The sequence below is a fragment of the Pagrus major genome, chromosome 1, assembly GCF_040436345.1.
Source record: "Pagrus major chromosome 1, Pma_NU_1.0".
In the NCBI taxonomy this organism is placed as follows: Eukaryota; Metazoa; Chordata; class Actinopteri; order Spariformes; family Sparidae; genus Pagrus; species Pagrus major.
The window spans coordinates 14,471,341-14,495,292 of record NC_133215.1 but is presented as its reverse complement, the minus strand read 5'-3'; the positions used below and the strand labels follow the sequence as shown (position 1 = coordinate 14,495,292).

At 37.4% G+C, this 23,952-nt stretch overlaps 1 protein-coding gene across 1 annotated transcript in view; it reads right to left on the bottom strand.

The window, feature by feature from the left end:
- Positions 1 to 23,952, bottom strand: part of tbck (TBC1 domain containing kinase) — a 53,723-nt gene that overhangs the window by 8,415 nt on the left and 21,356 nt on the right. The window contains exons 23-25 of the mRNA XM_073465713.1: positions 17,109 to 17,281; positions 8,170 to 8,333; positions 838 to 997 (exon numbers count right to left, since the gene is read on the bottom strand). Of these exons, the coding sequence (XP_073321814.1) occupies positions 838 to 997; positions 8,170 to 8,333; positions 17,109 to 17,281 (497 nt within the window). The remainder of the gene's footprint in view (positions 1 to 837; positions 998 to 8,169; positions 8,334 to 17,108; positions 17,282 to 23,952) is intronic.

Genomic DNA, 23,952 nt, shown 5'->3' with positions numbered 1-23,952 from the left:
CTATACTGTTTTTAAATGTTCACAGCTTGTTATTCATACTTTGCACTAAACACAAAGTCTCGCTGACGGACATTTGGTCAAAAAACAAAGTAAGGGACCAATTAAATGCTGACCTGATGATGCCGCTGGATGAAAAGTTAAAGGATCATAAAAATTGTTATTGTTAAAATGAATCTCAAGAGGGACATTAATGTCTGTACCAAACCAATTCAGACATGGGGGGAGGCAGACCGAGAGACCGACATTATCATCCCTAAAGCAGCTTGTATGAAGAAAAATGCAACAGTAATCTGTGAGGGAGGTCTGGAATTTAGAAGCGTGATGGGGCGGGCAACATGGCCTTAAAATAATATCACAATATTTTAGGGTATTTCCGGGATAAGGACAAAATACTGAAAAATATTCTTGGTTCAGAACTCACTATAGCTTTTGAGCACTCCTTGTTGGATGCTGGACTCAACCAGTCTTCTTGCACTTCCTTCTTATGACTGTGGTCTGTTGTAATGTGAGCGTTTGTAACCAAACAACTTTCACATGACTGAAGTTGCTCCACTTTTTGGATCTAGTTTCTCCACCGGTGAGCTGGTAGCAATATTACATTTGCTTTACACCATGATTGTTGTTGCTGTGTGTAACTATATTACATCAACAAGTCCAAATGTTGCTATTAGCTATGAAATCAACAAGACAGACAGATAGCCTTAACCATGACGACAAAATCAAGTCTTTTTATGTCACACCTCCATTAAAGGTTATGTATCAGAGTCAATACTTGCAGAGTCTAAGCAGTTTGTATATTGATGTGATGTACACAGGTGTGTGTGACTGCTTTCTCACCATAGCAGCGCTCTTCATGGCATGGCTAATGACCACGATGACACGTCCTCTGTAGTTCTGCAGGACTCCTGTTGCAGGACACTGCAGCAGCTCACCGTCAGGGCCGAACGCCGTGCTGAAGGGAATGTTGATGCTGCCAGAAATATGGCCTCTGCTGAAGCTGTGAGACAGTGGGGTTAAGGAGCATAGCTGTCAACTGGTACAGCACCTACCTGGGATCAGGGCCAGAGTATGAGGTAAACCATTTTTTTCTCATATGGTTACACCTTTGCTTCATCAGAATCAGAATCAGAAGAAATGGGAATTCGTGGGAACCTAACTATCCTTAGATGACATGGGTACAAAAGACAGCAGGAAACAATATGAAGTCTGTTCAATTATATCCTAATTAGAGTATGTGTTATACTGCTTATCAGACTGACTTCCAATACAAAAAGAATGTAAGAAAAGCTTCAAGATAGCAGTATAGGGAGAAAGAAGCTCTCTTGACTCAAGGCGAGGAAGGAGAAGCATGAATAAGACTATAGGAGATATAATAAGGGAATCAGCAGGAGAAAAGAAAAAAAGGAAGAGTAAGTCTTCGTGAGGGATCTGCTGGAATAACAGAGTGAGTATCAGCACAGGGACAGTGAACAACCCCAGAGTGGTTAATAACTGAATGATAACTCGTGAGAATATTTCTGAGTCAGTAGCTATCAACATTACTTCTACATCTTTCTAGGATTACTGTGTTCATTAAATCGTACCAGCTGCCACAAGAACGTCAGGAGTCAGTATGTTACATAATGCAGTGTCTAATCCACTAGCTGGTAAATCCTGCTGTGAGACATTTAGCCTATGGAATTACAAGAGGCACATTCAAGATTAACAACAGGTACCGAGACAGCTAAATCTAGATTTTGTCCCGATTGAGGTATTCATTTAATCCACTTTTTGTGACTGCAGACACCCACAACGGAGCTTTGCCTAAGATCACAATAAAGGTGAACAAGGGTTGCCAAATCCTGTGAAAGTGGTTAAATCCCTTTTGTCCATGTGAGTTAGCCTGAGGAGTCCGTCTATCGGTGAAGGAATTTAGCTAGAGGAACTACCATTTCAAAATCCTTGCTCTACTCACTAATCCTTATTGATTAATGGCTCTTTAACCCCTAGACAATTACCATTCCACTTATGGTCTAAAGGGTGAGGCCCATTCCTTCAAGTCCTCTGCATTTCTGACAGGAAGGGTTTTCTGGGCCACTATACACCTAGAGATAAAATAAAAGTGCCCCATCTGCAGGAGCAAAATTGATTTCTTCATGTAATCTTGTATTTTTGTGCAGAGCTACAAACTAGATGGATAAATAGGCTATTAAATGTGACGAGCAGTATAAATTCTTTTTTAATTTAGGGATTTACTCATTATTTTTGAGACACTTTAATTTTTTTGAAATAGTGTGTCACTATTTTGAAACACTGTGTCATTATTTTGAAAAATACTGTGTCATTATTTTGAAATACTGAGTCATTATTTTGAGATACTGTGTCATTATTTTGAAATATTGTGTCACTATTTTGAAATACTGTGTCACTATTTTGAAATACTGTGTCATTATTTTGAAATATTGTGTCATTATTTTGAAATAATGTGTCACTATTTTGAAATACTGTGTCATTATTTTGAAATACTGAGTCATTATTTTGAGATATTGTGTCATTATTTTGAAATACTGTGTCACTATTTTGAAATACTGTGTCATTATTTTGAAATACTGTCACTATTTTGAAATACTGTCACTATTTTGAAATACTGTGTCACTATTTTGAAATACTGTCACTATTTTGAAATACTGTGTCATTATTTTGAAATACCGTCATTATTTTGAAATGCTGTGTCACTATTTTGAAATACTGTCACTATTTTGAAATACTGTGTCACTATTTTGAAATACTGTCACTATTTTGAAATACTGTGTCATTATTTTGAAATACCGTCATTATTTTGAAATACTGTGTCACTATTTTGAAATACTGTCACTATTTTGAAATACTGTGTCACTATTTTGAAATACTGTGTCACTATTTTGAAATACTGTGTCATTTGAAATACTGTGTCATTATTTTGAAATACTGTGTCACTATTTTGAAATACTGTGTCACTATTTTGAAATACTGTGTCATTATTTTGAAATATGAGTCATTATTTTGAGATACTGTGTCACCATTTTGAGATACTGTGTCACTATTTTGAAATACTGTGTCATTATTTTGAAATATGAGTCATTATTTTGAGATACTGTGTCACCATTTTGAGATACTGTGTCACTATTTTGAAATACTGTGTCATTATTTTGAAATACTGTCATTATTTTGAAATACTGTGTCACTATTTTGAAATACTGTCACTATTTTGAAATGCTGTGTCACTATTTTGAAATACTGTGTCATTATTTTGAAATACCGTCATTATTTTGAAATACTGTCATTATTTTGAAATACTGTGTCACTATTTTGAAATACTGTCACTATTTTGAAATACTGTCACTATTTTGAAATACTGTGTCACTATTTTGAAATACTGTGTCATTATTTTGAAATATTGTGTCACTATTTTGAAATACTGTGTCTCTATTTTGTAATATTGTGTCATTATTTTGAAATACTGTGTCATTATTTCGAAATAATGTGTCACTATTTTGAAATGCTGTGTCACTATTTTGAAATACTGTGTCACTATTTTGAAATACTGTGTCATTATTTTGAAATACTGTGTCACTATTTTGAAATACTGTGTCACTATTTTGAAAAAATGAGTCATTATTTTGAAATACTGTGTCACTATTTTGAAATACTGTGTCACTATTTTGAAATGCTGTGTCACTATTTTGAAATACTGTGTCACTATTTTGAAATACTGAGTCATTATTTTGAAATACTGAGTCATTATTTTGAAACACTGTGTCATTATTTTGAAATACTGTGTCATTATTTTGAGATACTGTGTCACTATTTTGAAATATTGTGTCATTATTTTGAAATACTGTGTCACTATTTTGAAATACTGTGTCATTATTTTGAAATATTGGGTCATTATTTTGAAATATTGTCATTATTTTGAAATACTGTGTCATTATTTTGAAATACTGAGTCATTATTTTGAGATATTGTATCATTATTTTGAAATACTGTGTCACTATTTTGAAATACTGTGTCATTATTTTGAAATACTGTCACTATTTTGAAATACTGTCACTATTTTGAAATACTGTGTCACTATTTTGAAATACTGTCACTATTTTGAAATACTGTCACTATTTTGAAATGCTGTGTCACTATTTTGAAATACTGTGTCACTATTTTGAAATACTGTGTCATTATTTTGAAATACTGTGTCACTATTTTGAAATACTGTGTCATTATTTTGAAATATGAGTCATTATTTTGAGATACTGTGTCACCATTTTGAGATACTGTGTCACTATTTTGAAATACTGTGTCATTATTTTGAAATACTGTGTCATTATTTTGAAATACTGTGTCAATATTTTGAAATATGAGTCATTATTTTGAAATACTGTGTCACCATTTCGAGATACTGTCATTATTTTGAAATACTGTGTCACTATTTTGAAATACTGTCACTATTTTGAAATACTGTGTCACTATTTTGAAATACTGTGTCATTATTTTGAAATACCGTCATTATTTTGAAATACTGTGTCATTATTTTGAAATACTGTCACTATTTTGAAATACTGTGTCACTATTTTGAAATACTGTGTCATTTGAAATACTGTGTCATTATTTTGAAATACTGTGTCACTATTTTGAAATACTGTGTCACTATTTTGAAATACTGTGTCATTATTTTGAAATACTGTGTCACTATTTTGAAATACTGTGTCTCTATTTTGAAATATTGTGTCATTATTTTGAAATACTGTGTCATTATTTTGAAATAATGTGTCACTATTTTGAAATGCTGTGTCACTATTTTGAAATACTGTGTCACTATTTTGAAATACTGTGTTATTATTTTGAAATACTGTGTCACTATTTTGAAATAATGTGTCACTATTTTGAAATGCTGTGTCACTATTTTGAAATACTGTGTCACTATTTTGAAATACTGAGTCATTATTTTGAAATACTGAGTCATTATTTTGAAACACTGTGTCATTATTTTGAAATACTGTGTCATTATTTTGAAATACTGAGTCATTATTTTGAGATACTGTGTCACTATTTTGAAATATTGTGTCATTATTTTGAAATACTGTGTCACTATTTTGAAATACTGTGTCACTATTTTGAAATACTGAGTCATTATTTTGAAATACTGTGTCACTATTTTGAAATACTGTGTCTCTATTTTGAAATACTGTGTCACTATTTTGAAATACTGTGTCACTATTTTGAAATACTGTGTCATTATTTTGAAATACTGTGTCACTATTTTGAAATACTGTGTCATTTGAAATACTGTGTCATTATTTTGAAATACTGTGTCACTATTTTGAAATACTGTGTCACTATTTTGAAATACTGTGTCATTATTTTGAAATATGAGTCATTATTTTGAGATACTGTGTCACCATTTTGAGCTACTGTGTCACTATTTTGAAATACTGTGTCACTATTTTGAAATACTGTGTCACTATTTTGAAATACTGTGTCATTTGAAATACTGTGTCATTATTTTGAAATACTGTGTCACTATTTTGAAATACTGTGTCACTATTTTGAAATACTGTGTCATTATTTTGAAATACCATCATTATTTTGAAATACTGTGTCACTATTTTGAAATACTGTCACTATTTTGAAATACTGTGTCATTTGAAATACTGTGTCATTATTTTGAAATACTGTGTCACTATTTTGAAATACTGTGTCACTATTTTGAAATACTGTGTCACTATTTTGAAATATGGTGTCTCTATTTTGAAATATTGTGTCATTATTTTGAAATACTGTGTCACTATTTTGAAATAATGTGTCACTATTTTGAAATGCTGTGTCACTATTTTGAAATACTGTGTCACTATTTTAAAATACTGAGTCATTATTTTGAAATACTGTGTCACTATTTTGAAATACTGTGTCTCTATTTTGAAATATTGTGTCATTATTTTGAAATACTGTGTCATTATTTTGAAATAATGTGTCACTATTTTGAAATGCTGTGTCACTATTTTGAAATACTGAGTCATTATTTTGAAATACTGTGTCACTATTTTGAAATACTGTGTCTCTATTTTGAAATACTGTGTCACTATTTTGAAATACTGTGTCACTATTTTGAAATACTGTGTCACTATTTTGAAATACTGTGTCATTATTTTGAAATACTGTGTCATTATTTTGAAATACTGAGTCATTTCAAGATACTTATTATTTTGAGATACTAACTCATTATACCAAGATACTAAGTCATTATTTCAAGTTATTCGGTCATTATTTAGAAATACCAAATCATTATTTCAAAAAAATTTCTCATGAAAATGACTTGCAGGATCTTAAGTGTAAATGGGCTTCCATAGCTATTGTACTGTTAAGCGTAACAAAAGAGCTCCCTTTGTATGTTTAAGCATACCTAATGCATCTGCATTTTACATTAAAATGTATTGATCATGATCATCAGCTGACTGTGAAAAGATTAACCAGATTAAAGAATTCTTTCATGAATAAGAATAAAATCAAATATACCATGTACAAGAGGAAACTGTGTTGTAGCCAAAAGACCAGAAGGCTGCATTTAGTCCAGGTTCACAGGCTAATCTCCACTGCTTTATCCCACAGCCTCTCAGACTGCAGGATACGGTGCAGCCTAAACTGTATGCTGCAGAATCTGGCAGCACATAACTGAAGTAGATCATCCACCCTGATTCTGCCTCTTCTCGCCTTTGATAGGGACCAAACTGTTTTGTTCTCTGTGCCTGTGGTTCAATTTCAAAATTCTGCAAAGTGCTGGCACAAGGTCAAGAGGTAAGCAACCGATCAGAAGCACTGTGGGATCAAGAGAAAGGCTTCATACACACGCACATTCAACTGTGTACAAATGTAGTTTCTGTGTGAGTCTTGGCCCTTGAACCTTGTGCAAATAATTAATGAGAGGACGTTAGTCGTTCAGAACAAAGTTGTACCCGTCAGACTGGCACAGTCGTGACATTTTTGTGCCAAACAACAGCAAACAGGATATAAAAACAATTCTGAATTCAGGAAAGCTTGAATCACACAGCTTTTACTGGCATTCGCTCAAGCACTTGGACCATGACCTTGCAAGTACCAGTTCGGTTCACCTGTGAGACTGAACAGAGACACGCTCATCAGAGAGAAGTCTCAAAGCGGAGGAGTCTATTTGTTTTACAGCCAGGTTTAATATAAGAGATCACTGTCAAAGATGCTGTGTGCACAGTGGACACCGAGCTGTAGTCGGTGTTATGTCTGTGCACCCTGGTATTTGTTTTTCTTGACCTTGTACTTGACTTGACAAGACAAAAGACTTACTGTTCTTTTCATTAAGTTATTTATAAAGAAGTAGAGATATAGTCAAAGAATGTTTCTAATAGCTCCCAAAGTTTATGTTTACCACTCCACCCATGCTTTTTCCTGTCCTACCTGCAAGGAAAATTTGCAAGGTGAAATCTGGTTGGATTACACCTTAAAAAAACAAACAAACAAGAAAAAGCTTGTAGGATGGTCAATAGCTTTGCAACCCTCTCCCCTCACATCTTTCAGATGCTGGAGTTTTGGGGACAATTTTTTCAATATTTTCTGAAATCAACAGTGTGACATTCCCACACACTTCCTGTCGTGACCAGCCAGCTATGCAGAGGAAGAGTCTGGGTTTGAACTTCCCTATTCAGCTTCATTCATTCCTTGAGTGTTTATGTCACTTTTCAAGCATACAGCTGAGTGTCACGCCATCCAAGACCCTCTGAAACTTTGGGCCGTTCTCCACATATTTAAACGACAGCGAGCTTATCATTAATCTCCCAGTGTTGCCACACAGAACAACTACGAGCACTTTTAATTTCTGACACTCAGACATAGAAAGCTTCAAGTTGGTGCAGGTTTGCTGAAGTCAATTCTACTGAAATCAGCTTGATCTGTGACTAACACTGCATATCTCAGCTTATGTGCAATGTCAGCAGAACATTTGTTGTTTTTACTTCATTGGACACAATCCAACATTGTGCAAGTAAGCTCCAGTACGTGTGCGCTGTTTCCTGATGTGCCTCAGCAGAGAGAAATTGAGCAATGTATTTACATGTTAAACATCCACCACTATAGGCACAGGTGAGGGTCTGTCATGTACATTTCACGGCTACACAGAAATAATAAGGATACTCCTCTACACTGCGGATGTCGACAGCGATGATTTTGGGCTTGCCGGCTTTGGTCCTTTTGGCGGGCCCGGTCAGTGACAGCTCACAGAGGTCGATTAAGTCCTCGGCCGAGATCCGGGGAGACACTTCTGCTTTCAGGTCACACAGCGCTAGAGGCTCCCGAGACTACAAGAAAGAAAGTCACAGGAGATCAGATGAAGAGGGAGAATATTGTAGTCGGGACTTTTAAAAAAAAATCTGAATATAATTTGAATAATGGAAACGTTTGTACAATGACACAAAAGAGAAAGAAATATAGCGTCAGATTGGATATTATTGTTTCTTTCAAACCAGGAAACAGTGATTAGCCCTGAATGCCTTCTGTGTTAACCAAATCTCTTTGTATTAATTGAATACTTTACACCATCCTTTTAAACCTGCTAACTGAAGAAAAGCATTTCATTATGTATTACCATAAAACAGTATTACGGCTCAGAGAGCAGCGCAAATGACCAGCTGCAGTGACCGGAACATGGTCCTTTGCCAGTTTCCATGTGCACTGGCAAGTAGACTCATTAAAGCACAGAGCCTGTGGCATGGCTGCAGGGGACTGAACCCTGGTTTCTGCAAAGGTGAGCAAAGTAATACTTGTACGTTTCCCAGATGCCCTAAAATCATTTTAAGCATAAAATATGAAAAAATAATGAAGATGCTGACAGTTTCTTTTTTCTCCTTTAAAAGAAAAGCACCGAACACATTTATGTGTTTTGTGATAATGAGCAGTCATTAGGCAGTCTGGTGCGTCTATTCATTGATATGCAAATTAAACGGGAAAAATACTAACAGCATCATCTATGAATTTCAGCAGACTGTGTGAGAGCCGTTTACAGAGCAGAGAAGGGCCAACTGCACGTCCAGCAGGTTAAGTGCCAAAACTCTGCCATCCATGAAATAAAATATTTGAAAGCAGCTAACTCCTTTGGCTAGCTGAACAATGTTCCGCCCACCCAACAGTGAAGAAGTCAGTGACTTCTGTGAGTCCAGAGAGGATTTTTAAAGATCTCTTTTTTTGGACGAGATTCAAAGTGACAATTCTGTACACAGTCCACCTGGGCTAGCGCCTCAAAATCCAGGTACTGTTACAGGGGTGTTTTTCAAAATGAGTGCTAAGTGCTGCTATTTTACACATCCGGGACTTTTACATATAAGGAAATGTGTTTTTATAGTATGGTACTGCTACTTCATCCACCACTGACTATTCACAGATTTCAGAAATAAACTGAACAATTTAATAGTCTGTACTTTGATTCTAATGTTTAATAGAACTTCACTAAAACACAAACCCATACAGACTATAAGTATCTTAGCAGAGTTGATCGCATCAGTGAAAACATTATCACATCTTTGCAGCAATCTCATTCAGTAAAGCATTAAAGCATAAAGAAAGTTTTGCTCCATGAAGCCAAAATTATTGACTGGTGGTAATTCGACTTATACTGTCTGTAATACATTGTCTGACTGCAAGGTTTTATGAAGGCATGATTCTGAATATATTCAAACTCTTGTAAAACTTGAATCTAGGCTGTGACTAGAGACATCGAAAGCCTTTACATTTTCTCTTTCAAATGTTTTAAAACAATTGAGGTTTTGTTTCTGATTTATATTCATAACCTGATTATGTCAAGAGGTATCTGATTTGAACTGTGATTATGGCAAAATATTTCTCAATTCTCCATAGTAATACTTTGTATGGACATGTCTAAAGAGAGAAGTTTCACTCCGCTGCATCAACACAGGGTCAGAATGGGAATGGGGAAGAGATTTGAGGAGCGGTGCATTGTTTTCAACAAACAACTGTATTCTGCTCTTTTGGATTATCAACAGAGAGGTTGACAATAGCTATTCTAGGCCACATGAGAGAGAAGATCTACATATTCATGATGGCTTATCTGCCATAACCAACAATTTGTTTTGTTGCAAAGAAAAAGTCGGTCACCTCTTTGATTTCTTTTTCAACTTTTAATCTGATGTCTAACAACCTCTGAAGTAAAAACATACCGAATACCTTTTTTGATTCAACACCCGACATGCAATTACTAGTGTCATACACATAATGTCAGTTTCTGTTTAGTTGTTTGTGTTTTTAGTTAGTATTTGGGTGGAATATTGAACTGCTATTCATTGAAAGACATTTCCAAATTGCTTTGCAAATGATAGGGCACTCAGATCCTGATAAATCTTGTCTCATGACAAATTCAGTTAGATGAAGGTCAAAACAAAGAGCCACACTCATTAAATAGATGGCATTTGAAATGTTAGAAATGGTGCCATTTATCTCTGATTTTTTTATTTAATTGAAATGTTAGTGGACGTCAGCAGATGTACCCATCAGGAAACCCTGAATATTATGCAAGCCAATGAAACACATAAAATACACTAGAAACTGAAGCCACAAAATTACGAAAGTGTTGAGTTGTGTCCTCTGTGTCACAACATGTTTCAAATGGCATTTATTACAGAACTCACACATGACAGTGTACATTTCAAACCAAGATTTCAGCCTGACGGATCGATACAACCAGCTGATGTGACACTGACGGGACCTGACTTTGATGGAAACAAGGAAATTCTGGCAGAAGATTGTGACTCCATGGACTTACCATTTAAAAAAGTAGAAGTGTAATAAGATGTGGTGATGGTGCTACAATCATACGTCTAAACGCTACAACAGCAGCCAATAGCAGTGGCCTGGCTTGACTCCTGCATGTGTATCTCTAACTGATGGTGTGCTTGTCTTGAGTTGATAACATTCAAAAGCAGTGCATGAAAACCAGAGACAGGATGACGAAATGGATCTGACCTGACTCCAGATATGGTTCGACTCGGCACAACTTGCCATGTTTAAACAGGCTATAGAAAAGTGGGAATCCATTTAGTTTAACTTTAGAGTAAACCAGGGTGTGACTGAACACCCCTGCTTGGTAAAACCTGCCTGTGTACACTAAGCTTACAAATGAAAACCAACTGGAAAGTGATTGATAACTTTCATTTATCTGTGCTGACATGTTAAGCATCTTTAAATTCCCTGCAAAAGCCACAGTGGAGAGGTGGGCTCTGTGTTCGGCTCTTTTTCAGCTACAAATTGACTTACTTTGTACAGCACAAAAATTCCAAAATATGTAAAAGATGTAATCATTTTTATTTTATTCGTTTCTCCAAAGATCTGATTCCCAGAGTCTTAAATAAAGGTTTGAAATGAAGGATCTAAATAAGAAATTTAAGAGATCAGATACCCCACGTCTTCAAAAAATGTGAGCAGGAAGCTGTTGAAAAAAAACATGCTTAAATGGCATTATAGAGTAAGCTGTACATGTAAAGAAGGCTGCAGCGAGAGACAAATGAAATGTTCAAACCAGAACAAACAAGCTGACAAGCTGATCAAAGTTTCTAAACAGCACGGTATCATATCATGTAAATATACCCCCACTGACACTAATGTTAGGGCCCTGACACACCAATGGTCGGGCTGTCAGTGAGTGTCTGTGGCCCTAGTTTCTGCTGTGTGTCCAGCACCGTTTGCTTTTGTTTCAATTCAATCGACAGCGATGTGTGTCGGTGAGAGAAATCACTCTGATTGGCTGTGATCAGAGAAATGGAAGTGAGGAAAGCAAGCAAATGACTAATGTCAAAAGGGTATGCGCATAAGGCTTTTCTCATATTTCATGTAGCATTCCAATACTCAAATATTTTCATCTAATGACACCGCCTAACTGTCGAGCGGGAGTGGTGTGAAAACACAAACCTTACTTCTATTCATTTCAAATGTATCTTGTAATCGATTGTCAATACTTCAGCAAAATGAAATAAAATCCAAATCTGAGGGGAAGACAGTTGCACGTATCTGTGAAGCAATATTTTGGTTTCGGACCAGATATGGCATATTGGTGTTTTTCCATTACATCTGCCTGCCTGGCAGTGGTGGTGGTAAAGGGAGCAGCTGTAAAAACTCTTCCTCCTCACAGTACTATTGAAAGATTAGCCACTGACAAAGCTCCATCAATTCGGTGGCAAACACATTTCATTTTCTTCAAATTCTTCACAATGACTTGAATCAGCGCAGCCAAAACTGCCAGTGGATTCAGCCGGGTCTTAACCTCCTGAGCTTGCGGTGCTTTTCACTGTGATGAGCAATGATTACAGCAAGTCCTGGCAAATATCGCAGGCCAATTTATCACTGAAGCAGTGGTGAAAGCAGCTGTTTTCATGCTGGCATACATAAATCAATTGAGAAACAAGCATAGTTTACTAGATGTAAAGATACTGGTGTGTATAAAAAACATTTTGTTCCTTGGGGATCTGTATATTTTTTCAAGGTTCATCTAAATAAACACCAAAGATATAATCGACAGATGAGCAGTAGTCATGACAATGCACCACTGCTAATCTTTTCCGTACACATGATTGAAAAACAACGAAGTGATAGATGGGTGTTCAGCCAACGTGTTGTGCTTGATAACAGGAAAAAACACGTCTGTGTAAAGCCATCATCTAGGATGCGACCTTTCAATTCCTCCCAATCATTACTCATCATTATAAAAAACCCCGAGGATTGCTGTAATCAGCTGATTTATCGTGTTGGAGCAGAGGTTCCACTCTGTCCAGTCACACGCCGATCTGTTTTGGGTTTGACACAGTTCATGGGCCGTATTTTTTGTGACCGTCTTTGAAGGAAAGTGGATGAGCACTTCAGGTATCTACATTTGCTTGTCTGAGTGGCAACGCCTATAGATCCACTTCAGTGAAACTAAATAATGTCTCTCTCCTTTGACAAATATACATAAATGTATCCATACACATAAAATATACAGACAGAAATAGCAGCCTGTCATTGCTTGAGGCTGATGGAGCACTGTGTGGTGACTTAAATGTCATGACGAGCAGCGTGTGCCAGCTGAGGATGGCTTAATGACACTTTTGCATTTCACTGGACTGACAGTGACGAGCCTAAACTGGAGCCGCTGATAAGCAGGCACAAATCCTCTGCAGTGGTTTGTTTTTGTGAGTGCATCTACACAGAAATGCTCACGGTACACAGCTGCCAAAAAAAAAAACCCTGATCAGTTTGCATACTGAACTAGAAACAACGGTGTTGTATAGCTCGGATAAAGCTTGATGACAAGGTCAATGACTCACTTAAAGTGCCTTCACACTGCATGATTCTAACTGTGCTGAGATGTTCGGATATCAAACAACACTGTCTTAAGTGTTTAGGCATAACTTCTACAAAAAAAACAAACATATTTTGCCAAGTCTGCAGTCAGAAAAAGAGAAGAAGAGCATAATTGAGGTCATGATCTGGGAAAAACCGCTGACAACAAATACCCCTCACTGTGGCCACAAACACACACACCAATTTCCACATAGAGGAGGGTTTTAAAGCAAAGAATCCTCCCAGATTTTCATATACAGTACCTCCTGGTTTAAATCTGGCCACACAGCAGTTACCAATATGGCTCTGAGATGAATGATTATTCGTGGGAGGGACAGAAAAAGCAGCCCCCTCTAATGAAAATTCACCTCTATTTCTGCTGACAAAAGACAGAATTTGAGTCCAGCTGTGGTCTTTGACAACTGACTTACAGTGGCTGAAATATAACACTGCTTTAGTGTTGCATAAGCAACTTGCTTTGTGCTTTAGTGTGATGACTGAAACAGTTGGAGACAAAATCGTAACCGTACTTAGTCAGTTAATCATGAAGCACACGGTATACACGTATAGTATTCAAGCTGAAACACTAAAGCAGAATGAGCTTTACTTGGGAGATTTATCACTGGAATATGTTATAGACCTAACATATGATTAAGCTTCTGCAACCCTGATCCCAAATCCTGTTGGACACATGCCTAATTGAAAACAGTACAATATAGTTAATGTTTTACATCATCAACTTCATTGATTTTTGTAAATATATGCTTATTCACCACTTTGTGAAACACATGATTGTAGAAAGGATATTACTCCGGGGGTTTAGGACTCAGGGTTGTATATTTGGAAATAAATTGTATATGTGGTGGACAAATCAACACGAAGAGTTTATTTACAGCTGACTGTGTCAGAGGTATTCTTTGCCATGGCGACAGCGGCACACTTAGATTCGGCTGCCCGTAGCTCTGTACAACTTCACCAAAAATCTTTTTTTCTATTGAAGAAAATAGTTACTAAAGGACTAAACTCGGTTTCGTTTAACAACCTTTATGTTTCTTTCCTTTGTGAGGAAGAAGTCTGTCAGTGGTGGTGTTGTCATGGATTATATAATATCGAGATATAATATTGTTTCTAACAGATGAAACAACTTATCATATTGTCAACAAAACAGTATATAATAAGCATCAAAATGCTACAATATATAGCAGAGGTTTAATGTTAGATTGCATCATATACTGCATAATGTAGAGGTGTTCATATGATTGTGTCTAAACCCTGTCCGATAACACACACCGGTTTTAGCCATTCACTACAGTTCTTGTGCTGTACACGTCATCCTACCTGATTGAGAATGCCCCATGTTCATGGACACATGTGGTGCGCAAGTCCTGAAAAATTGGAACCAGGAAGCCTTCCTGTTTACTCACCGACATCCATTTGCTCAATTATTGAATTTCGAGCCCTGCCAGCTATTAGACGACAGTGAGCAAAACATCTGCTCGTCCACAGGGAATGGCACTAGTCTCCCCTGCACACAGTGCTGCATTTTTTTTTTAATTTTGATTTCTCAAAGCTCTATTTGAGCTGCCACAGAGGAGTCTGCACACATCTGCATGTGAACATTATCAATAAGCTATGTGAGAAAGAAGACCACCTTACTTGATCCACCAACTGGACGCAAACTAAATCATTTTCATAGATTCATAAAAACAGAGGCAATTTCATGAGATCAATTTTGTGTTTGTTTTGCTATAAGAGGCTCAGAGAAAGGAGAAAGAGAGCTTGTTTTCTCCAGTACAGTCACTCAGACCAAGCTGAGTGGACAGCAGCTGTCCAGTGAGATGGATGTCTGCTCACTACGAGGGCTGAGAATCTGCTGACAGAGCGTCCTGCTCTGTTACCAGAGAGACGGGCAATGGGGAAGCATGCAACACAAACATACAGCAAATAGTACTAAATAAAAAACGTTAGTACAGTACAAGCTATCCCATGTTTTACAATATTTTGGAGAGTCAAGACATTGTGGCAAACCACCGAAAACGGCTGAACTGACTGTCTAACTGTTGTTCCACATGTCTACAGTAATAATGAGTATTGTGTTGCCTGAACTCTGTGCTGACACTAAAAGTTTTGAAACATACAGAAGAACTTTTTTGTGTTGGAATTCCTTTAAATAAAAGGCTTTTAGGAGAAGTTTAGGACTGCTGATTAATATCTCCTACTGCACCGGAACTGTACTGTGACATTTTTTCTTTATTATTAGTGATTTAGCAATAAGACTTTGAAGCCAGCCAATCTTTGAGAGATGTTTCTTTGGAAACAACGACATCCCCTGTTCAAAGACAGCTGCCCTGAGAAAGACGGTAGAGAGAGCGCATAATTATCAAAAAACTGCTATAGGTGTAATTGTAGTGCATATATAAAAAATAGTCTTAGTGTTTATTTACCTGGCGCATTCTAATCTGGAGAAAATGTAGTGGACGCCTCAAACAAGTCCCTTTAAATGGAATAAAATTCACAGTTCATGTTGATTAAGGTGTTTACATCAAGCATCTGGAAAGGGATTTTGTACGAGACTGCATGTTGTCATATGTGACTTTCCATTAACCTTATTTTTTCGTCTCCAGTCTTCAGTTTTACTCTTGTGGCTGACAAAGTCAAATGCGTAAAAAACTATTTCACTGAGTCCGTCTTCAGGTCAGATGATGATCTGTGCCGACATGTGTAATAGTGAGTAATGAGCCGCGAATTTCTAGATTGGCATTCAACTTCTATTTTCTGTTTTTTTCTCTCTGCAGTCAAACTGTGTAATTAGTTTGATGTGTTCTGTATGTGCCTGTGTCTGTGGTCAGTCCAGTGATGAACACTGACATTTCCAGGCACTCCTGTCTGAATGTCTTCTGAGGAAGAGGTGGGGTTCAGAAAGATGCGCCCATGGATCAATGCCACCACCCACCCATTTCTCATTCAGCTTCGGCTGAATGAGAAAGATTACAGCAATCACTTGGGCACACAGCAGATAGGGCTGACAGAGTGTGTGTGCGCTTTCTGGACACGATGCATTCAGGTGTGAAAGGCAAACAAGGCTGCGGCACAAATACTAAACAAAGACAAAAGGCCTTTGTGAGAGACAGCATCACATCAATAAACACTTCTCAAAACTATGAATCAACACTTTTCATGTTGGTTTGTTTGCATACACATTTGCTTTATAGGCTAACTTATCTTTAATTCCACATATATCTGTTTGTGTATTCTCAGAGGGACGGACATCTTGCCCTTGCTCCTACAAACTTGCTCCTAAAAACTTCAAAATTAATCTAATTTAAGCTAATGCATTTTTGTTTATTGCAAAGTGCTTTACTGTACACTGCAACAGTATTTTAAAAAGTGCGTTATTAAAAAAAGTTTTACTTTATTTATGCTGAGACGTTTGGAATTGGGTGACTGTTTGTATTTGTTAAGAGAAATAAACAAATCAATATTTGGCCACTTTGGGAATTAAAGGGGTTGCCATATAGTGTGTTGATCATTAAACTGTAACTTTTGATTCCTGAGGAACTCATTCTAACATGAAAAATCAATACAGCTTAACCGGCCTGCTGGAGCCACTCTGCTGTTCTACAATAAGGTGTTGATTACTGAAAAGAACAGGTGTTGGGTAACGTGCAGTGAGTCACTATTTAGGGTATACATTTCTGGCACTTTCTGTAAAGTTTACATGTGTGAGTGTGTGTGTGATGAGTAAACCTCACCAGGTCTGTCTTGGGCATGTCCTGGTAGTCAGACGAGTAGTACGTTGCTGTTTTCCCAAAGCCATTGTCGCCAGCAGCCTTCGGTGGCTGGGCATGCTGTCGGTATGTCGCGCTCTTTGGAGTCCAGCAGAAGAGGGTGATAGATTCACGAACACAGCGCTCAATGTCAATTTCTGTGCAACAAAAAGGAACAGGAGGAACATTTGAAAATTTGGCTCGTCAGTGTTGAAGTTGGAGAGCCTATGAGCAAAGTCATGAACAACTTAGCCATCATACTGTATTGCTTGCTTCATTCATGTTTTGGAAAAGTTGATAAGAATAATAATAATAATAATAATAATGATAATACTAAGCTAGCAAACATTGATGCACATCACTTTTTTATGCACTAATCTCGCAAACATGGATCCTTTATACATCATATTGCCTCCTCGAATGGCCACTTGAGGCTTGCTCCAAAAGTGAATCAATCCCCATCGACCCCGCTGTTAAAATACCCAACTTTACAGCAGACATTTTTTACATTTTCCTCACTAGAATCGAGGATCTAAGGACACAGGATGTTGTTCACTGTACAGATTGTAAAGCCCACTGAGGCAATGTGATTGTGATTTTTGGCTGCATAAATAAAATTGATTTGAAATAATCTATGTCTTTTTTCCTACTCACTTGTATTCCATTAGTTAATCACTCTCTGTGTATATAAGTCTAGCTAGCTGAAAGCAAACCATGCTAGCTGTTCTGTGGGGTTTTACTTTGACACAATGGTGCTTTGCTTAACGTCAGCATGCTAACACTTAGCAGGTATAATGTTTGATTAATCACCATCTTAATGAAGCATGCTAACAATTGCGAGGTAGCACGAAACACAAATGACAGCTGAGGTTGGTAGGCTTATCGTTAGTAGCAAATTTGTGAAGAACAAATGAAAAAGTGTTGGACAAATAAACATTTTGACCTGATGGTGACACTAGATGAAAACTCAGAAGATCACCAAAATTATAACAATTAATCCTGAGGGGAAAATGACTGCACCAATTCAATGGCAATCCATTCAAGTTTAATACATAGAAGCAAAAAAAAGGAGGGTTTTCTACTAATCTCTCAATTTTCAATTACGGCTGATAACAATTTACTTCAATAAATTATTCAAAGTCTGTCTGAGAAAATGAATGAATGAAAACATTGAGTGTAAAGCATGCAAATTAAAAAAAAATAAATTGTGATTCCCTCCCTTGAATCACACATAATTCATAAGAGATTATGTAAATGTAGTGTGGGAGGTTGAGTTGCAGAAGTGAGCAGCTTGACCTTGGCATTTTGCTGCCATTAATAATCTTAAGTAGTCATCCAGCAGTGCCAGTGGCTCTCTAAGATAATAACTGCCCATCGTTTAGCGGCTGTCCCTCATCTGAGCTCCAGCCCCAAAATGGGTTTATAGTGCAAAGTAAAATTTCTTCTCTTCTCCCTTAATGCCTCTCCAGCGGTATCCATCCTTCTCCTGGTTCTCGCGTCGAGAATAGAGCGGATTAGGGAACAGGGACTCACTGGATTAGCCGAGGATTTGGGTATATTATGAATTCTTTCCTTCGCAGTCTTTCACACTGACAGCCTCTCGCTTTCACTCCCCTTTTTTTGTGGATAAAAACCAAGTCTGGTTAATGAGTGCTCCTTGGTTTGACCTGCACCTGGCCCGGGCTCAAGTGAAATTATATAGAAGATGTATCTTTCTCCCCATCCGTCCCACAGCGGCATCAAGGTTAGGGGGTTGTCAGCTCTCAGGGGCTGGGACCTCACAGACTCAGTTACAAGGTTCATTCCAGTGAGAAACACACTGGTGGTCTGAGATTCCTCACAGACAGGCTCACAGGCAGTTCAGGGAAACACATTTTCCCTCCCTAGGGCGACGAATGCTGCATGCAATCACTCCTCCTGCTAAAAGAGGCAGGAATGAGGAAGAGGAGATTGATAGCGGTTTAAACAAGCCCTGGGCTCAGCTGGGCATTCCAAGGCAGCCAATTCTGTTAAGGAGCAATTTTTCTTCTTAGTCAGACAAAATTACATTTTAGTAATTATGTATAGGCGCTGATTGTGGGCTGTGATTTGCTGCCACAAATAGTAGAATAGTATGATTAGTTAAGAGCAACTCGAGGGCTTTGTGGAATTGGATTGTGGTACAGAGGAAGATCGACCTGACAATAATGGAAAGAAGAGATAATGGAAGCAAAATAAATAGCTGATGCATTTTAATGTTTCAACCTTTGATATAACAAACACACCATGAAAATTACTCATGATTAAATTACAAAGCTGGCCATCAGTACTCTTGACAATCCCATCTCCCCCTTTTTGAATACCTTTTTCATTGTAAACCGTGATGACACTGATGATATTGGGTGCATTATGCATGCTGTTGAAGGCGTATTCCAATGATTGCTTGTTTTTATTTTCAGCATGGCTTTAAAGGATGCATGTATTATTCATGGAAAACAACGTTAAGTTGCCATAATTAGTCTCTACTTAACACTGCTCTTTCAGTCATCAATCAATGTCCGCAGCTTTCCTTTATCCCCCATCTCATTCCGAACTGGGTTTATTTGATATCGATGGGTTGGTGCTGTTCCCAGAACATCATAATTGACAATTGACTGTTGTGATGTCATAGCTGTGTGCCTCGTGTTGCTGCAGGACAATCATTTCAACTTGTGAAAAAGCGACAAACTCCACATTAGGCGCAAGTCATTGTGACTAAATGAGTAAGTACAGGATTCTCACCTAGGAGGCTGGGGTTCATGTCCAGTTTGGAACATACTGTTATACTGTTGACTATTTTTTACACCAAGTTCACTTATTAATCCCCCATTTTTCATTTTTCTATCCCAGTTTGGTTGGGTTAAGGCAACAAAAATACTTGGTTAAGTTTAACAAAAGATGGTTTGGGATAAAATACACCCCGTTACAGTATTAACCACGCGTTAGAAAGGATAGCTTCTCCCACGTGCATATTTAGTTTCAAAGCTATGACATTATTGTACAAACTAGAACTACCACATTGTGGTTGTATGCCTCTGTGCACCAGTCACGTTGCTGTTCCTGAGGTATGGTGTCAAATAATGGCCAGAACATGTTTGCAGAATATTAAGATGTCACAGTAAACTGACCTTTGACCTTTTTGATAAAAAATGTCATCACTTCATTTTCGTCATCATTTTGTCCTTCTGGACATTTGCGTAAAACATTTTTGTCATACTTATCATATAAAATTGTTGAGTAATGTGTTTGTGAGGTCACAGTGACCTTTGACCACTCAAATCTTACCTACTTCCTTAATGTTTGATGTTTTTTTTTTGTTTTTTTTTAACTAACACAGCTTATAGGAGAGCTGTAGAGGTGACTAACCTGTTGGGATTATACTAAGTACTAACATGCATGCTTATACCAGGCCGCATTAAAAGAATATGCACATAAACCATGATAGTGGCTTTAAACAACAAAGGAAACAAGTCCATGACACTCGTGCTGAGAAATAGAGACCATCTCGTGATGGGATCACACCAGCCATAATGTCCATACTAGTTCCTAACCTATTACTTCCAGCAACCTTCAAACTCAGCCTTCATTTTGACCTCAACTACACACCTGCAACGTTTCTTCTTCTGCGGTAGTTCTTGCTACAGAATGTGACTCCATGACCACATAATGCCATAATGACACACACGGACGGTCACACGCGCACACACACACACATACACACAGACTGACAAGGTGAAAACAATAACAGCCACGATGTCACGGCTGGTAAAAAAAACATTTTAGTTATGCATGCCTGATCCCTGATGATGTGGCCAAATGATCAAGATGCACGCTGCACAGATGCACCAGCAACAACGGAGGGGACCAGTGACTTTGTCAGAGTATTGTCTTTTTATTATAAGCGTAGAAAATGTTATTATAATATAATAATATATTATAATAATTATTATTGTCGACAAGAGATGTAAATCTGTCTCTTTTTTAATCAGTTTAGACAAATGTATTCTGTATATTCAGTCATACCGAGTTAATAACCATCGGACACAAAAACATACACTTACTTCCATTACAGATTGCATTTTTACAGTTTAGAATTAATTTCTAACATACAAATGTATGTACATATGAACATATCATCAAGCACTGTCACTCTCACTTTGAAAATAAAACCTGCATGCTGTTTTATACTTCATACACTTATTTTTTCACGTTCTTGTGAACACAAACGTCCTGTGTATTCTTTCCCTTTATTTGTCCAGCACTGTTGTCCAGTTATGGCATTCCTATGTAAGAACTTTGAGAGCAATTAAAAAAACTGAAATATGTGTACAAATACTTGGTCAAAAAAAGCTGATTCTAATTCTGGAATTCGATTTTAGACTTTTCCTTTGCCCAAGTAGTTTATTGCGTTCATGAGGATATTTTTGTCTGCTTGTTTTTTGTTTTCTCGCATGAAATTGTAAACAGAGGAGCCTGTCAGTCATCCAAATGTGTTGGTTGCACACTGGAACCACTCAGACGAACTACAAGACAGCATTATTAATTTAATTTTACAGTTCTCAATGTCATAACACCCTCTGTCAGTCATCTTAAATGAGAACTTCTGCTCCCCTAAGGTCGAAGTATTTTTTAGACGTAGCTTAACTGAAGCCAGATCAATAATTTTCAGAACCCGATGGATATTATCCAAGTTGCCTGTGATAGGATTTAATCTTATTTTATTTGTACTCTCATTTTAAGGCTCCACATCAGACTATCAGCCAAATCCCTAAATGTCAATGCAAATACGCCATGCCGGATTTGTCAAACACTCCCAACACTAAACCTTCAACATCAATGTCCTACCTCCCCTTCTGCTAGTGTTATCTAGGTGTCCCTGTATGCAACACTGCCTCAAGCACTTCCAGCAGCTCGTGGTTGTTTTTCTCAGAAGTAAACGTTTATAACTAGAGCTCATCAGTTCTGTGCCCAGCTCTGCTCACTGAGACAGATGCTAATGTCCCGTGAAGGCAAATGCCGCTGCATCATCAGTAAACACACGGTTCCTGTCAGCCGGAGAGCCTCTCTGGTCCATTGTGAATCAATGAAGTCTCCAAACAAGAGAAAGTTATAGATTGCCCGAGGCTACAAGACTAAGCAAATGGGAATCACAAAATGAGATTAATTGCTATCAAATGGCAAGCTGAGATGTATTGCTGGCTTCAAGGCAAAATGTTGCAGCACAGGTCTCACCTGATATACATTTAATTTTATATCAGAGTCTGATATACTGACTGTCATATCATTCACAAAACTGTAAATAATTCAGCAATATTTCAGTCTTTTGTTACCGTCTGTGGAGTCAGGATGACTTTAGTAACATTTGTGTGAAGAGCAAGTTGCTGAGTTACAGTGCACATATCTTAACAGACATATTGACAGTTTGGAGAATCAGTGTATGAACATGACCTCATAGTCTGTATCGCTTCCTTTAAATCTGGACCCCTCTTCTTCAAAGAAATATCGGCAACTATAGACTTCACAGTGCTATGTGTAATAGGCTTGTCACTGAGAATTATTGTCACTGGCCCCATTTACTGCCTAGAAGGAGGGAAAGAGAGTGTGTGTGTGTGTCTGAATCATTTAAGAGCCACTGTCCTGTAACGTTATCTTGACTGTTAACTTTTAGTCCGACAGTTTGCAGGCAGGAATAGAGAGAGAGAGCAGACTTTTCTTTTTTATTTCGCAACTAAATGTCACGCCTACTTATGCGTCTTTCAAAGTTCAGCTCTTTCTGGTAACCTTAGATTAAGTCAAAATGTATAATACATAATCCTTTTTAGCACTGACACAGCCGTCACCAGTAGAAAAAAAAAAAAAAGAGGCTTCCATCATGCACAGGCTAAAATTAGCACAAATGTCAATGATGAAGTGTACCTCACATGGTGCAAAGTGGGAAATGATGCGCTCCAACAGAACGACTCAGTTTGAAAGTGCAACTGCTAGTTTTTAACGCAAGTACAGTGTTAACACGTTAAAATCAGTTGTGTCCTAAATGTTTTGAGCATGATTCAGAGAGACAATCTTTTTCTCTTTGATTCCTTTTTCCTTGCATGCCGCATAAACTAAATTGAGTGTATTTTTCTTCTTTTATGGTGGCCAGCCAGCAACAGGGTATGTTTTTCTGGCTTCCCACATGCCGTTCCTGTGGTTACAAGCACGTGGAGCATGTGGAGTCTACTCTGAAACAAATGAATGGAAGCCTCAGTTGTATGAGGACATCAATTCTGCACGGCTGATGGCAGAAAGGAGCAGGTGCGGACCACAAATCATAGGTTATCTACTATAACTCAAGTCCGTGTGTGTATGTGTGTGTGTGTGTGTGTGTGTGTGTCTACTACATCAATGTATTTAAGGCAGAGCACATACAGACTACCCTCAGAAGCATTGCTTCTAACCGAGGCTGACAAGATCTATTAGAAAATGATATAACTTAACATTTATAGGTATGATAGGCTTAACATTTTTTTAATTTAAGGTTCTATGTATTGCATCAAATGCTCTGCATGATATATTGATATTTAGCATTGAACTGTAAAGAAGGGTGATATAGAGAGTCTACAGACATCCTAGCAGCTCTGTGAAGCTGCACTTAGTAGCACTTTAAGCTAACAGTATGTTCACCGTGACAATGCTAGTATGCTGCTGTTTCTTAAATGTAATGGGCAACATGTTCACCATATTATATACCCCATTCACACTTCGCCACAAAACCATTAACACCCAATAACATCTGGTTTTTGTCTTCAGTGGGAAAAGGGTACAATCGGCA